Below are 14,522 nucleotides of genomic sequence, written 5' to 3' on the forward strand. Positions count from 1 at the left end.
AGGGCAGTTTAAAACATTTTACTACGCTATATACATAGATTCGTAACAATGACAGCACAAGTGCTACTGACCTCCACAACAGCATTTCCTTTTTGTTAGGATTTTGTTAGGATTAATAGTTGAAAATACTCCCCAAGCACACTACACTTGCTGCTCTTCCAGATAACACTTAATTAACAGTTACAGTCTTCCCACTGTTTCAAGGCACTCACCATGTTCAGAACAGAAGCCTGCTGAGTGGATAAAGGGAAGCGATGCACTCAGAAAACATGGTGGCAAACACACTTACCCCAAACACTGTCAATCCCACAAGCCCTGGCTTCAGAAAAGGGAGCGTTTCTTTGCAATGCTTTATTTCTGAAGATGATTTATACTGAAAATTCAAGTTCCAGTGCCCTAGGGCAGAAGTTAAATTAAGCATAATCCAGTTTATGAGCTACAGGAAAAAAAAAAAAAAACAACAAAAAAAAACATTCTGGACAACATCTGGTTTTCCTATGTGTAATGGCTTTATGAAATGTATAAATATTACCCTTCTATAAAATACCCTTCTCATTCTAAAATGCAATTATAATTCATATTTATTCAGGACTTTCTTGTTTAGTGTCTTAAACATACTTCTGAAAAAAAGACGCAGGATGGTCAAATTAAAGATTTATTATAGCGTTTTTATTAACAAACTTTCATTGGAAAGTTCTGGGCGCATTAACATAGGAGGCACATTGGCTTCGATGTTTGGCATTTGACAGTCAACAGAATTGCACTTCACTGCAACAGCTCTGCTACAACAGTGCGAGTTTTCACGGCAACCCTCACAGTGAGCCTCTCCTGCTGACCTATTCAGCAGGTGTTTTTTAGCAGCTTGGTCACCCTTCAAAACCTGGTCATTCTGCAAAGAACACTGATCTATCTTGCTCTCGGCTTTCTTTTTCTGCTTTGAATTAGAGGCTTTCTTGCTTTCAACCCCATTGGCTTCTGTGCCACCCTTTTCATCACACTTGTCTGCCGTCTGACAGAGTCCCTTTTGGTTGTTAGATACGCTGTTCTCACATTCAGAGCAATGCACGATTAGAGGCCCTACATTTCGGCACAGAAACTGTGAAGAGCTCATCACCTTTGGAACCGTTCTTACGTTTTCCTCCGGGTTTTGGTGAGCATCTGTCCTGTTTACTCTTTGATGTGCCTGAAACTGTTGCACTGACTGGAGGAAAAAATTTTTTGGCAGCGAGTTCTGTGTCATCGTTCTTTTGAGCCTTCCTTGAAGGCAGCTGCAGTGGAGGACATGCTGGACAGGATGCACATAACCTTCAGTAGTTTGCTGCAAAGTATTTATGGGAGTCACAGAGCTTTGGATCTGCACGGCCCCAGCTGAAGGAGAACACTGGTAACAGAAGGGATCGCTTAGCTGTTGACATGAGTGTGGGCTCCACTTTACTGTTACCTGCTTATACGGATCCGGGCAACTGCACTGCCTGTTCTGAGAGAAGAGTGGGCACAGAGCATGTTGGTCAATAGACGACTGTAGCACAGCTGAACTAGCAACGTTTTTAATGCTTTTGCTCACTTCACTATTATACACTGAATGCATAGGCATGCATGCGTTCTGGGGCCTGCTGCTGAAGAGTTCCGAGCAGATGTGAGTTTCTTCATAAGTCACTTTCTCTGCAGGGTTACAGATACCTGCCTGTGACGCCAGTGGCTCCAGCTCATAGTGCTCGTGCTCCATTTCTGGCTTCTGACCTCTGGAGTCCAGCTGGTATTTGCTAATGGGATGTGATTTATTTTGACCTCTTCCCCCCTGGGCTCCTGAAAAGGTCTGAGAAAAGGCATTACACCGCAGTTTTTTTGGTAGCGGGATCTGGCCACAAGTGCCCTGAGGTCCAAGGCATCGGCACATGCACTGGAAGAAAAATGTTGCAAAAGCCCAACTAATGCACATTATTAGCATCATGAAAGTGCCAAGCTGCGTGTATGCCAACACTGTAGAGGGCATCATCATTGCTCCAGCTACAAACGTCGTCAATGCAGCCATCGCAATAGCAGAACCCATTCGGCTTAGAGAAAAAATCACTTTTCCCTCTCGGTCAGGATCAGGGGCTAAGCGATAAGCTACTCCATAATGAACAGCAAAGTCTACAGACAAGCCGACAGCCACAGAAATAGTGACAGATTCTAATACATTTAGCTCCCATCCAAGAAGAACCAGAGAACCTACAGTGACAAAAATAGTTCCAGCGATTGAAACTATTGCATAAAGGCTTATAATAATGTTCCAAGTTGTAAGAAGCATTACACTAAATGCAACAGCAACTGAAAGACCCATGGCAATCAGAGTACCATCAGAAAGACTGTCCTGTAGATCATAAAATTCTAAATTACTCACAAACCAACCATTGCTAAGACCTTCAGGAGCTGAACTAAGCTCACTTGAAATCCATGAGTCCACCTCTTTGTAGAACTGATGCATTTTTTCATAAGCCAGTGTGAAGAGGTAGGTGCTTTGGAACTCCAGCACCACTGCCCTGATGGTGTCATTCAGGTCAAAGCGAGGCCCTGGAGTTTTGCTATCCAAATGGTACCCTGTGCTTCTTTCTAGCTCCATTATAGCTCTCTTGATACATAACTCAAAGACTTCTTGTTTGTATGGAAAGCTCCAGTGGCTGCAGCAGGGGTAAAGAGATGGCTCATCACAGTCCTGATTTTCCATCCACTGCTTAAATGTTTCAATAAAGCAGCTTGTGAAGTCTTGTTCTTCAGTCTGATAAAAGAATGTTTGATTTCTTAGCTTCTGACAGAAGCGTAAAATCCAAACCTGTGAAGCCGGGCTAGCAATATTAAAACTGCTATCTAGTTGCAGCTTCCCTTTACTTTTAGGATTTAAAGGGTCACCATTATCCTCAGGTGTGACACCCCAGATTACCGTAATTGGCATGTGGAGCTCCTCTCCGTGGTGGACACGTTCAAACATGAAGAGCTTTTTGTATTCTGCATCGTATCGTTCGAAGGGGTGAGAAGACCTAAATACCTGAAACTCAGAGAGCTCCAACGACGGCAGTTTCATCTTTGGATTTATACACACAATATATGCTCCACCAATTGTTAAGGCAAGGAACCAGAAAAGCCAAATATAACGAAATTTGATAACAATGCATGGCAAAACTTTTTCAAAAAATATCCTGGATGCTTCTGAGACTGCAAAAATAACCTTGTGGAACATCTGGCACAACACTGTCCAGCAGTTTTTGTTGTTGTATACCCTCTGCTGAGGTTTTTTAAAGCAACTGAAAATATTGAGAAGATAACGTTCATGTAACACAACTACAGCAGGTAGCCAAGTAACCATTAAAACATAATTTACCAAGATGGCAGTGCCTGCATAGACACCAAAACATCTGATTGCTGTGATATTGCTGACATAATTAGCATAGAAGGCAGCAGCGGTGGTAAAACTGGTGACAAACATGGAAAGAGCAGCATGCTGCAACGTGATGCTCACTGTCTCAGAAGTTCCAGCATGAGGTTTATCAAATTTTGTGTAGTTCCAAACATCACATAAGACAAAAGCATCATCCGCTCCGATCCCAACAAGAATAATTAATGCAGTGAGATTCATGAAAGGAAAGAACTCAAAATTAAATACTACTCGATACAGAAAATAAGAAACGATCAAGGAACTAATTATTGCAAACATAGTCATCAGCGTGATAAACATGGACTTCGTGTACACACACATAACTAACAGAACAATTACAATGGCTATGGCAGGATACACAGTATCCATCAACAGGTAATCCTGAAACAAACTATGTTTTATTCCAAACTCAATTCCTGTGACGGTTGTCACACCATCTGAAGAGTTCCAGTTCTCAAAGTTATCAAGGTAAATACTCATCATGCTTTCTCCTTTCTCAGTTGGAGAGAAGAGCATGCTATATTTTAAAGCTGGTAAGACGTAATCAGCTGTCTTTGGGCTTAGAAAATCCTTGTCCACTAGATAGTGAAGGATCTGGTAAACAGCATTGTACTTGGTACATTTGCGAGGCACATTTGTACACTTGAGTTGGTCCTTCCTTTTGGCATTCATATCCCAGCAGTCTGGCCCCAGGGTTCCATTGTAATAGTATTTGGCACACGTGCGAAGCAGCTTTAGGGTGTGAGAGACGTCTCGTTCTACAATTTTTTGACATGATGACCTGTTGTTTAGGATGGCAATATAGTTGCCCAGTGTCCAGCTGGGACAGCAAGAAGCAGCAGTGGCTCTCTGGCAGAGATCACCAAACTGGGAATGGGATCTGATCTGTATAAAGACAGGCAGGGCAAAAGTCCATTTTAAAGTAATAATGTGATTAGAAACATTCACACACAAATCCTGAAGTGATAAAAATTCAGCTTACAATTTTTTTTCTGTCACCATTTATAAATTCTTCTTTCTTTGCACATTGTTTTTGATCAGCATCCTCTTACGTGAACCAGACTAACCCAGCAGTAACTTAGCACCCTGACTTGTCAAAGGATAGAACTGGCAGAAGCATTTAGACTACTGTAGCTCTACTGTTAATGTTCCATAATTTGAAGATGCATTGAAATGTGTATTTTTTTTTTACAGACTGAGGAGTGTTAATTTTCTTCTATTATCTCATGCTACAGTCCTACAAAAATCCAATCAGCTATACATCAGTGAAGCTCCATCTTGCTTGGAATCACATACTGAAGGTCCTGAGAGAGGCAGGGACTTAACATCCAGAAAGAACCAACGTGACATTTTTTATGACTTCCACCATTTGACCTCTCTTCTACAATCCTCACTTCACAAGTTATTTCTTGCTGTGCAGCTGACACATTTCCTCTCAAACAAGTCAGTCTGCTACACGTCCCAAGTGATACATGGATTTCCAAGGTACAGAATAATGCAGCTGTGGCATAAAGTCCCATACAATTAGCCACGTTGCACAGAGATGGCAGTTGTGCCTCTGAATGCTGCACCCGCTGTGGGAAGAAGCCCCAAGGCCCAGCAAAGGAGTGAAGGAGCAGAGGAAGATGCAGCAGCAGTAAAGCTAGAGGAGTTATAGGGACAAACAGGCACCACATGTAGATGCAGTAGAGAGATCCTGGAGTGGAGAACCTGTGTGTCAGCTCAAGTGAATGCCCTAAGCCTAGGAACTACTATCAGAGCTTCATGAAAATTATAGCAATTTTAGCCTTTTGATTAAGAATTCCTTTGATAAATGAGCGTTACTCCCTTACACAGACATTCTTCTTTCACTTTAAGAATATTTCAGATTTACTGAAATAAATGTAGGACTAAGTGTAGGACTTCACCAAATAAGCACAAGGCTCTTTAAGGTGAAATGAAGACATCTTTAAAGTAGAATTATAACTGCTAAGTAACAAGATTGTATCATGGAAATTTTCTCATCTTGGTAAAACTCCATCTTGACAAGGCACAGAGAACTTAAGTCTTAAAAATTTCATGTCTGCTTCTACACTGGCTTGTATGTGATGACTGAGAATGAACTCTTCAAATATTTAGATACATGCATAATTTCAGTCTTAATCAGGTTGCATATAATGCATATTAATAAATTCACTAAATCTATGTGGTCAAGAGTTTATAGGATTGGGACCAGAAATCATTATCCATGTATATTTCAGATCACCTAGATTTAAAACACACTACTTTGCTTTTCTAGCAAAATTGCATGGGTTTATTATTAGCAACCATTTATAATGCAGACAAAACCCTGCACTCGGGAATTCTCAGGACAGTTATAAAAACTTTAACATGGACTTAATTTTGTCAACCAGTTTCTGAACAATAACAAACTGGCATTCCAAAAAAACAGGATAATTCACATTTGATTGTTTCCAGATAGAAACACTTACACATGCAAACTCAGGAAAAACCGAACAACCTTCTAAACAAAAGGAAGCACTGGAATAGCATATCTGTATTTTTTGTGGCATGCCTCCAAGTTTATCTTATGAGGACATAATAGACAAACCCTAGGGTCAAGCAGGCAAACTAAGAGGAAAGGACTGTATTGTCTTCTCTGCATATTCACATCAAAATGGGACAACGAAGTTTATACGCTGTTCTTCAACACTTGCTGCAGGACATAAACATTTACTTGTAAAGTAACTGTTGCCAAAGATAAAGTAATATGAGCTAGCAGCTGGAAATTAGAAATTAAAATTCAAAATTTAGCTTGGGATAGCTTATTAAAATACTGTGTAAAATGTTAATATGTTGTAGCATTGGGCTTTGTTAGTGATCCAAAGGTATCACAAAGGCCATTTTGCTGTTGCCAAACTCAGTCTGCTGCTGGCAAGATTTCCATTTACTTTGGAACAGCAGAAGAAACCGAGCAGTGCACATGCTCTATCCACAGGCAGACCTGCCTAAATGGGTATACACAGCAACAAAAATCACAACTAGAAGTTTTTTGGGAAGCAGTCTGAGGAGATTGTTTACAGACTTTGAAATCTATAAAATAAATGTTTATGGTTTACAGGAAAAACATCCTGCAAGGTGAAAGAAAGGGCTTGTCTCATCCAAGTAGTTAAAAATCAGAACACCTCCTACAGCTATTTTGTATATAATACTTCCATGAAGGTTGTAGGACTAGCACACATGCAGAACAGCTGTAAGATGGAGCCCATGAGTGTCAGAAAAATATACATTTAAAGTAGTTACATGCAGATGGGAACATGATTAACACAGGGGATATACTGTTAGCTCATATTTAATGAAATAACAGGCGTGCTGAAATCCTGCTTATCATTAGAAAATTGCATAAACTATAAGCCTTATATTTCCAGGAAATAGCATCCAATCAACGACGGACAGAGAAGAGTCTGTGAGACTGGGAGGTCACACAAGTCATCAGTTTCTTCTGACAGCTACAGTGCAAGTTTGCATTCTCTCTAGAGTCTGGTAATTAGCAGAACTTAGCATTCAAAACTGGGGCTGATCTCAGCACTTCACGAGCTCTAAAAGGTGTTGTTACAAATGCTCTGAAATTGTTAGAATTGTTTTTAAAAAAAGTTACTTTAAGTATGAAACATTAAAAAAAAAAAAAAAAAAAAAAAGAAAAAGCTTAACATCTTCTCTAATTTTCACTGTTGCAAAAGTTTATTCTTAACCACATTTCCTGACTCAACCAGTCATTGGATGACTCCCTGCCTCAAATAATTTGAAATGGAGCTGAACTAGTTTACATACTGGACTTTTTTCTCCTGGCTCATTCCGACTGAAAGAGATAAAGGTAAATAACATGAGCCATCATGTCAGTGCAATAATCTCTGATGAGGACATAAGGAATATTTCATGAGCATGTGAGGACAAAACCCACTTATGCCAACAGAGGCCAATCAGAATAAAATGCATGCCAGTGGGCTTCTAGAGAGATTCATTACACAGTGTTTCAGTACAGCTCAACACTCTAAGCAAGAAAATGCCATCTGTTAGTGAAAGTACTTTGGGAATCTGGCAAAATAAAGAGAGTTGTCTGAGAGGCAGTGATAAACAAATTAAGAATTAAAGTATTCCTCGTGAAAGAAATGTGGTATATTAAATGGTTGTTGTTGTTCTGGACAAGAAAGAAATCAGTATCTCATCAGAAAATCAGTTAATCCCTATTAATAGAAGAAAAACTTATTGCTTAATTTCCACACAAATTTGTTAACAGTATATGTAAGTTTTACAGTTATGAGATAAAAAGGCATTCATTTTCAGAAACTGACAAGCTTATAGTTTAGAAGTGTGCCATCTGAACACTCATTTCATTTCAGCCAGTGTCAGCTAACTTCCTATCAGCTGAAACAGGACATAGTTTTCAATCAGTGTGCTAGATTATCTTCTAATACATATAACAGAAGCCATAGTAGCCAAAATATCTGCTTTCACTTTCTCAGATTTACAGAGAATTTAATGTTACTCTTACAATATCATTATCCAGATGTAATTAATTGGGCTGTTTATCTAGCTACTATATCTGCGTTCTTTCATGTTCAGCAGCCAACATGTTCTCTTTTGACCCCGTAAATCTGACAGAGAAAACTGCTTATACTATGAGGATACCTGAGTGAGGAAAAGCAAGAAAATACACTATGGAAAACAAGGACAAAACACAGGGAATAATATTCAGAGAGGAAACAGCAATTGTTAAGATAGCCCTTTCTGCACAGAAATTTCTAAAAGCAACCCTCCTCCACCTCATTCTGGATGACATGAGTAGCAAAAACAAATTTCCCTGTACAATTTTGCAGTATAGACAGTTGCTCTTTAGTTTCCATAAGCAGACTGACCACTCTACAAGGGTGCAAAGAACATGGAGTGTTTGTACATACTGTTGGACAATGGGCAGTAAAATAAACTCTCAAATAAATGCTTCTTATCTGCATGTAAGACAAATTAAACAGCATCTTGACTTACCCTTAGGTTATCTACATTGCACATTGACTTAATTGCATTCAGATTCCACAAATTCTCTCCTTCTGTTGATGTAAACACCACTCGCGAATAGCGATCACCTGAAATTACACGAGAAGGGTTTATGGACTATTTGTATGAGTCTGATATCAAAAACCGAGACAGAATCCCAGCACTCAAACAATGCCAGTGAGATCCTTTTCGGTCCATGGGAATCCACCTCATTTTCAAAATCATCTATTTATCTGTAACACTCAGTCCACATGAAAGCTTCGTTTTACTTAAAGTGCTTATAGTAAATACAGCTTCTTAAATATTACACGCCACCTAGAAGCTCTACAGACTTCTATTCAAGTAGTCTATCTTCTGAACTATGACAAACAGAAAAAAAATCAGAACATCTAATCAGCAAACTATCAAATTTTTGGCACTGCAAAATGGTAGTGCATAGATAATAGTAATCAAAGGCTAATTTAGTAAGGCATTTTGGAATATAAATATTAATTACAAAGATGTTTCTACAAGACTGTTTTTGCTTTAGAAGCAAATGACTGCAGTAGAAGTTTTTGTGATAGGCCATTTTGTGTAAGGCCATTTAAAATAATTCTACTATTTAGACACATACAGCTTAAATTACAATTAAATTACACTTATTAGAAGACAGCATTTAGGAAAGAAAACGTTTACTTAGTGACAGCAAAATCTTTATGCATAGCTAACAAAAGAACCATACATACATGCACAAATATATGGCATTATGACATGTAGTAACACAATATGGTACCTTGGGTTAAGAAACTTTATCACATTAAAAATTACAATACCCCAAACCCAAAAGGCTGACTTTTTTCCCTAGTGGTGTGAAAATGCAGAGTTGTTGCCTTTCACAGAAATGCAATAAAAAAGATTTGGGGATAGATACTGCTTTATGATCTCTGACTTTCAGGATCAAGAAAATGGAAAGCTACTGATCCTGGAGAAGACTAAGAAAGATACAGATGATCAGTATGGGCCAAGAGGAAATCAATTGTTTTGTTTACACAGCTAACTGGCAAACTCCCACAGAAGCACAATTCCTTCATAACGGCCATAACTGAGATGATGCAGAAACAGTAATGGAAAGAATGAGACTACACAGGAACAGCAGGCAGGGTCAAAGTAGTTAATTCTGCTTCTAGTTACAGCTATTGCTTGGTAGTGCTTCTAACAAATTTCCACTTCCTTATCTAATAACTGCTCAATTTAATTTGGTTCTGCTCATGGGAGCAGAAATGACAACACTGTTCACAGCCCCTCATTTAGATGCAAAACTTCAATGTAACTGAAAAAAATCATAAATCTGTTATTCATCCGTTTTTACTGATCAGTGTTCTCTAAGATCAATAAAATAAATAACTTCACTATTATGCTTCACAATTATTCATGTTCTGTTATCATCTTCAAATATAAAAACAGCCACAAAAGAGACCACGTCCCAAGGCACTCTCTGAATAAAGACAAGTTCTACATCCATCTGTTAATGCATGCTTTCTACCAGAACAGGACTTACCCAAAGTGTTGTAGTACGACTTGCAAACAGTTTAATACAGATTTCTTTTGTCCAATAGTTTAACTTAGACACCTTCATAAGCCTCCATTACTTCTGGGGGACTTTTTTGGTTGATTTGGTTTTGGTTTCTGTTTTGTTCTATTTTTAAAAACACTCTAAATTCTGGGCAGGATATGACCTGTAGTCTTGTAGAAAAGAGCCTCATATAAACATACAGAGGAAAACTATTCTTGGTTTTCTTTTAGAATTGATGGCACAGATAAAACATTCTTCACTAGTGTGATTTAAGTACTGTGTTTTCCAACCGGACTTCTGCAAGGTCTTTGATGTGGTCCCCCACCTCATCCTTATCTCTAAATTAGAGAGATGAATTTGAAGGGTGGACTATTTGGTGGATAAAGAATTGGTTGGAAGGTCTCTGCTAGAGGGCTGTAGTCAATGGCTTTATGTCTAAGTGGAGGTTGGTAACAAGCAGTGTCCCCCAGAGGGATGTTTGATGTGGTCCCCCACCTCATCCTTATCTCTAAATTAGAGAGATGAATTTGAAGGGTGGACTATTTGGTGGATAAAGAATTGGTTGGAAGGTCTCTGCTAGAGGGCTGTAGTCAATGGCTTTATGTCTAAGTGGAGGCTGGTAACAAGCAGTGTTCCCCAGAGGGATGTCTTGTGACCAGTGCTCTTCAACATCGTTATCAAGAACATAGATGAGGAGATCGAGTGCATTCTCAGCAAGTTTGCTATGACACCAAACTAAGTGGTACAGCTGATGCAGCAGAAAGAAGGGATGTCATGCAGAGGGACCTTGGTGAAGTGGTCCTTCACCAAGGAAATGTGGGTCCTTGTGAACATAATGAGGCTCAACAAAACAAAGTGCAAGGTTTTGCATTTGGGTCAAGCTAATATACAGCTACATACACAGACTGAGAGAATAACTCCTTGAGAGTAGCCCTGCTGAGAAGGACTCAGGGGTCCTGGTTGATGAAAACGTAACATGAGCCAGCAGTGTGCACTTGCAGCTTAGAAGACCAATGGTATCCTGGGCTCCCTCAGAAGAGGGGTGGCGAACTGGATGGGGACTGCTCCCCTCTACTCTGCTCTCAGGAGGCCCAAGCTGGAGTACTGCATCCAGTCTGGGGCCCCCAACACAGGAACGATGTGGAGCTTTAGGAGAGGGTCCAGAGGAGGGCCACAGATACGATCAAAGGGCTGGAACACCTCTGCTATGAAGACAGGCTGAAGGAACTGGGCTTGTTCAGCCTGGAAAAAAAAGGCTGCAGGGGGACTTCATTTCGGCCTTTCAATTTTAAAGGGAGTTATGAGAGCATGAGAGAAATCAACTTTTTTCAAGGGTAGATAGTAATAGGACAAGGGGGAATGATTTTAAACTTAAGGAAGGGAGATTTAGATTAGATGCCAGAGGGAAGTTTTTTACTGAGAGAGTGGTGAGCTGCTGAAACAGGCTGCCCAGAGAGGTTGTGGATGTCCCATCCCTGGAGGTCTTTAAGGCTGGGTTGGAAGGGGTTGTGAGTAATCTCATCTAGTACTTGATCTAATGGTTAGCAACCCTGTCTGTAGCAGATGGGTTGGAACTTGATCATCCTTGAGGTGCCTTCCAACCCAAGCTGTTCTATGATATGGTTCTATGATATGATGTCTATAGGCATATATAAAACATTGCTCTTACAATGGTCAGCATTATCAACAACAGGATACCTTTATGGGAAGTGGAACCACTTTAAGAAACTAACTGCTTCCTAGGAAGAACCAACAGAATACAGCAGTTTAGAACAATTTCAAAGGTTTCTGTGCACATAACGAAGTGTTTGTAAGCAAATAAAAAATATTTTCCTGATTGGGTATAAAAGAGACAGAAGAGCTCAAAAATCATTCAACTGGGAGAAGCTTATTTGCCTTAACCAATTTCTCCACTTACTTGGAATATCACAAAAAAACGTATCCTTGTGAAAGTTCCATTCTGCTTGTCTCTTCTCTCTTTCATAGTGATCATCTGACCATCTGTCATCTTGATGACTAAAACAGAATAAATGGCTTTAACTCACCTTAGAAAATGTTAAAAAGTAGTATCTAAATAAGTAACACATCTTAACAACTCTTATGTTACAATGTGACTTTTGTATTCAAGGACAGAAACATTCACTGTATGTTTTGCTATTAGACACTTCAAAGGATAATATTTCATTGAATCCAGTACTAAAAATACCTGTGTTTCAGAGAGGAACTAAAATTGACAAACTGTTTTAAAGAGTTTATGATGGGAAGTGTCTAAACCCTTGAGAAACATAGGTGTTCAGATCCAATATGTATTGATACACTGGCATTATATACAGTAACTTCCGAGAGCACTATAGCAAGAATTACATATACACAAAAGCAAAACAAAACAATAAATCTTTAATACAGATTCTTACCTTTTAGCTTGCTCATCTGCATATTTAAAAGGATAATTCGCTAGTGTTGCTTTGTACCCTGTGTTTTTCACCATATTGTTCCATGTAACCAGTCTCTGTCCTATTGCCGTCCCCCTTGGTTCAAAACCCTAAGAATTATAAAATCCCATTAATACTTTTCATTTTTTAGCTCAAATAAGAAAGTGTAAACACAATCAAAATGATGGAAAGTTTCATCATTACTGCAGGCATCTGCTCTAAGAGGAAAAGGCTTTATAATGGGCCAGTCTGACAAAACAGTGACCCACTACACAAACTGAGAGGGAATTACGAATTCTTGCACATATTACTTATCTCCCTGAGAAATGGTGATAATTCAGCCTACCCAAATGTTCAGTTTACTTTTCAGAGCAAGGGTGCTCATAAAGTCCTCTTCTGTATCTTAATTATTAGTCTTTACTGATTAAATATGATTTAAAAATATTCAAATCCATCTTCTCTATTTCTCCAAGAATAAGGCAAGTCTTTAATTTCAAAAGTGATGTTGAAATATGAATTGAATAACTCAACTGTTTTCAGTAAAGAGCCATTACATATGGACCTGTACAGATATATACCAAAAAAATATATATAACAATAACTTACGCATATTTGAGGATAATAACTAAAGACAATTTTTCCATAAGGCTAGTATGGGTAAGATAGCCCAGGAAAAATAAAAACAAGCACAATATTTAACAGAACCTGAAAAAGACTACTTTCAGTCTTTCAATATGGATATCATTTCATCCCCAGAAGGCGCTTAGAATACCCTTTCCTTTAATAGATCCTGGCCCTCATTCTTTGGAACTTGATTTAGAACGTATGGCTTGTGTTGCATTGTGCTGTACCTCTAAAACTGGGATGAATTTACATTATCCAATCTATAGCAGCTCTGCTGTAAGTCACATGAGATTGGATTAGCAAAATGAAGAAGTAATTGAAACTCACGGACAATGCAAACTGACAGCAACAGCATCTTTGTATTATCAATACCGAAACAAATTATTTTCAATTATATTTTCTAGGGGAATTAACAGGTCTTCAACATCTCATTTCTTTCATACGTCCATTAGACAAAAATTGCTTCTGTAACCTTACTGCTGACTAGAATCTCTCTGGAAGTCAACCCCCAAACAGATTCAAAGCACAGGGAATCTCTTCTGGCAAACTAAGAGTCAGTGGAATGCATCAGCTGCTGTACTTGTATACTTTTTTTACTGCTAATATGGAAAAAACAGTAAACCAAAAATCTTATTTGACAGCACCAGTGACTAATATTTACTTACCAGCAATGGATCAGAGAAATCTGGGAGATCTGGAACTAATATTCCAACCAGTGCGCACACCACTATTAACACAGTACACATGCCCAGGACCACCACAGGCCAGTCAGCTATCAGAGCAGCATAGCTGGAGGGAGAGGAGTACGGAAAAAAAGATGTTACAGAAATTAAAGTCATGCACAAAAAAAACCCACTTGCTTTCATATCTCCCTCCTGGCTGAAACTTCCTACTCATATAAAAAAGCTTTCCATTTCAGCCACAGGAAAAACAACGGCTTTAATTTAGATTTCCTTTATGCTGCTACAGAGGTGATAAATTATGGGCTACTGAAAGGCAGGCTTCTGTTGTTCAGTACATGTTAGCAATTAAAACTATCACAGCAATCGTTCATATAACATTTTTACATTAAAAATGCAAAGCAAGCATATGTGAAACAAAAACTGTTTAAGCCTGGATACAAACTTTCAAGATGAATATTTCTTTCTTAATCTTATACTTAAATTCTGGCACGGAAACATCCAGAAAATGGATGTTTCATTAAAAATTTCAGGATAGAAAACATTACCATTTCTTACTTGAAAGTTTCAGCTTTTTAAAGAAAAATATCAGAGGAAAAACAGATTTTGAAGTAGAACCCAAAAAACCCATTTCCATTAAATTCAAAACAGTCACTTAAAAGAAATACTCGAAGCCTATATCCTAAATATCCATAAAATCTGTTGTAAATTCAAAGGTGAAAGGGAGTTGCAACATGATACATAAGCTAATCAGCATTCATTTTTTAGTCTCCTAGAATAATGTACATCCT

General features: G+C 38.7%; 1 protein-coding gene across 1 annotated transcript in view; it reads right to left on the reverse strand.

Moving 5' to 3' along the window:
* Positions 1 to 658: 658 nt before the first annotated feature.
* Positions 659 to 14,522, reverse strand: part of DISP1 (dispatched RND transporter family member 1) — a gene marked incomplete at its 3' end in the record, with an annotated part of 31,560 nt that continues 17,696 nt past the window's right edge. The window contains exons 3-7 of the mRNA XM_079550019.1: positions 13,717 to 13,840; positions 12,410 to 12,537; positions 11,914 to 12,011; positions 8,435 to 8,532; positions 659 to 4,297 (exon numbers count right to left, since the gene is read on the reverse strand). Of these exons, the coding sequence (XP_079406145.1) occupies positions 659 to 4,297; positions 8,435 to 8,532; positions 11,914 to 12,011; positions 12,410 to 12,537; positions 13,717 to 13,840 (4,087 nt within the window). The remainder of the gene's footprint in view (positions 4,298 to 8,434; positions 8,533 to 11,913; positions 12,012 to 12,409; positions 12,538 to 13,716; positions 13,841 to 14,522) is intronic.

This window comes from Tetrao urogallus (assembly GCF_951394365.1).
Source record: "Tetrao urogallus genome assembly, chromosome: 2".
Lineage (NCBI taxonomy): Eukaryota > Metazoa > Chordata > Aves > Galliformes > Phasianidae > Tetrao > Tetrao urogallus.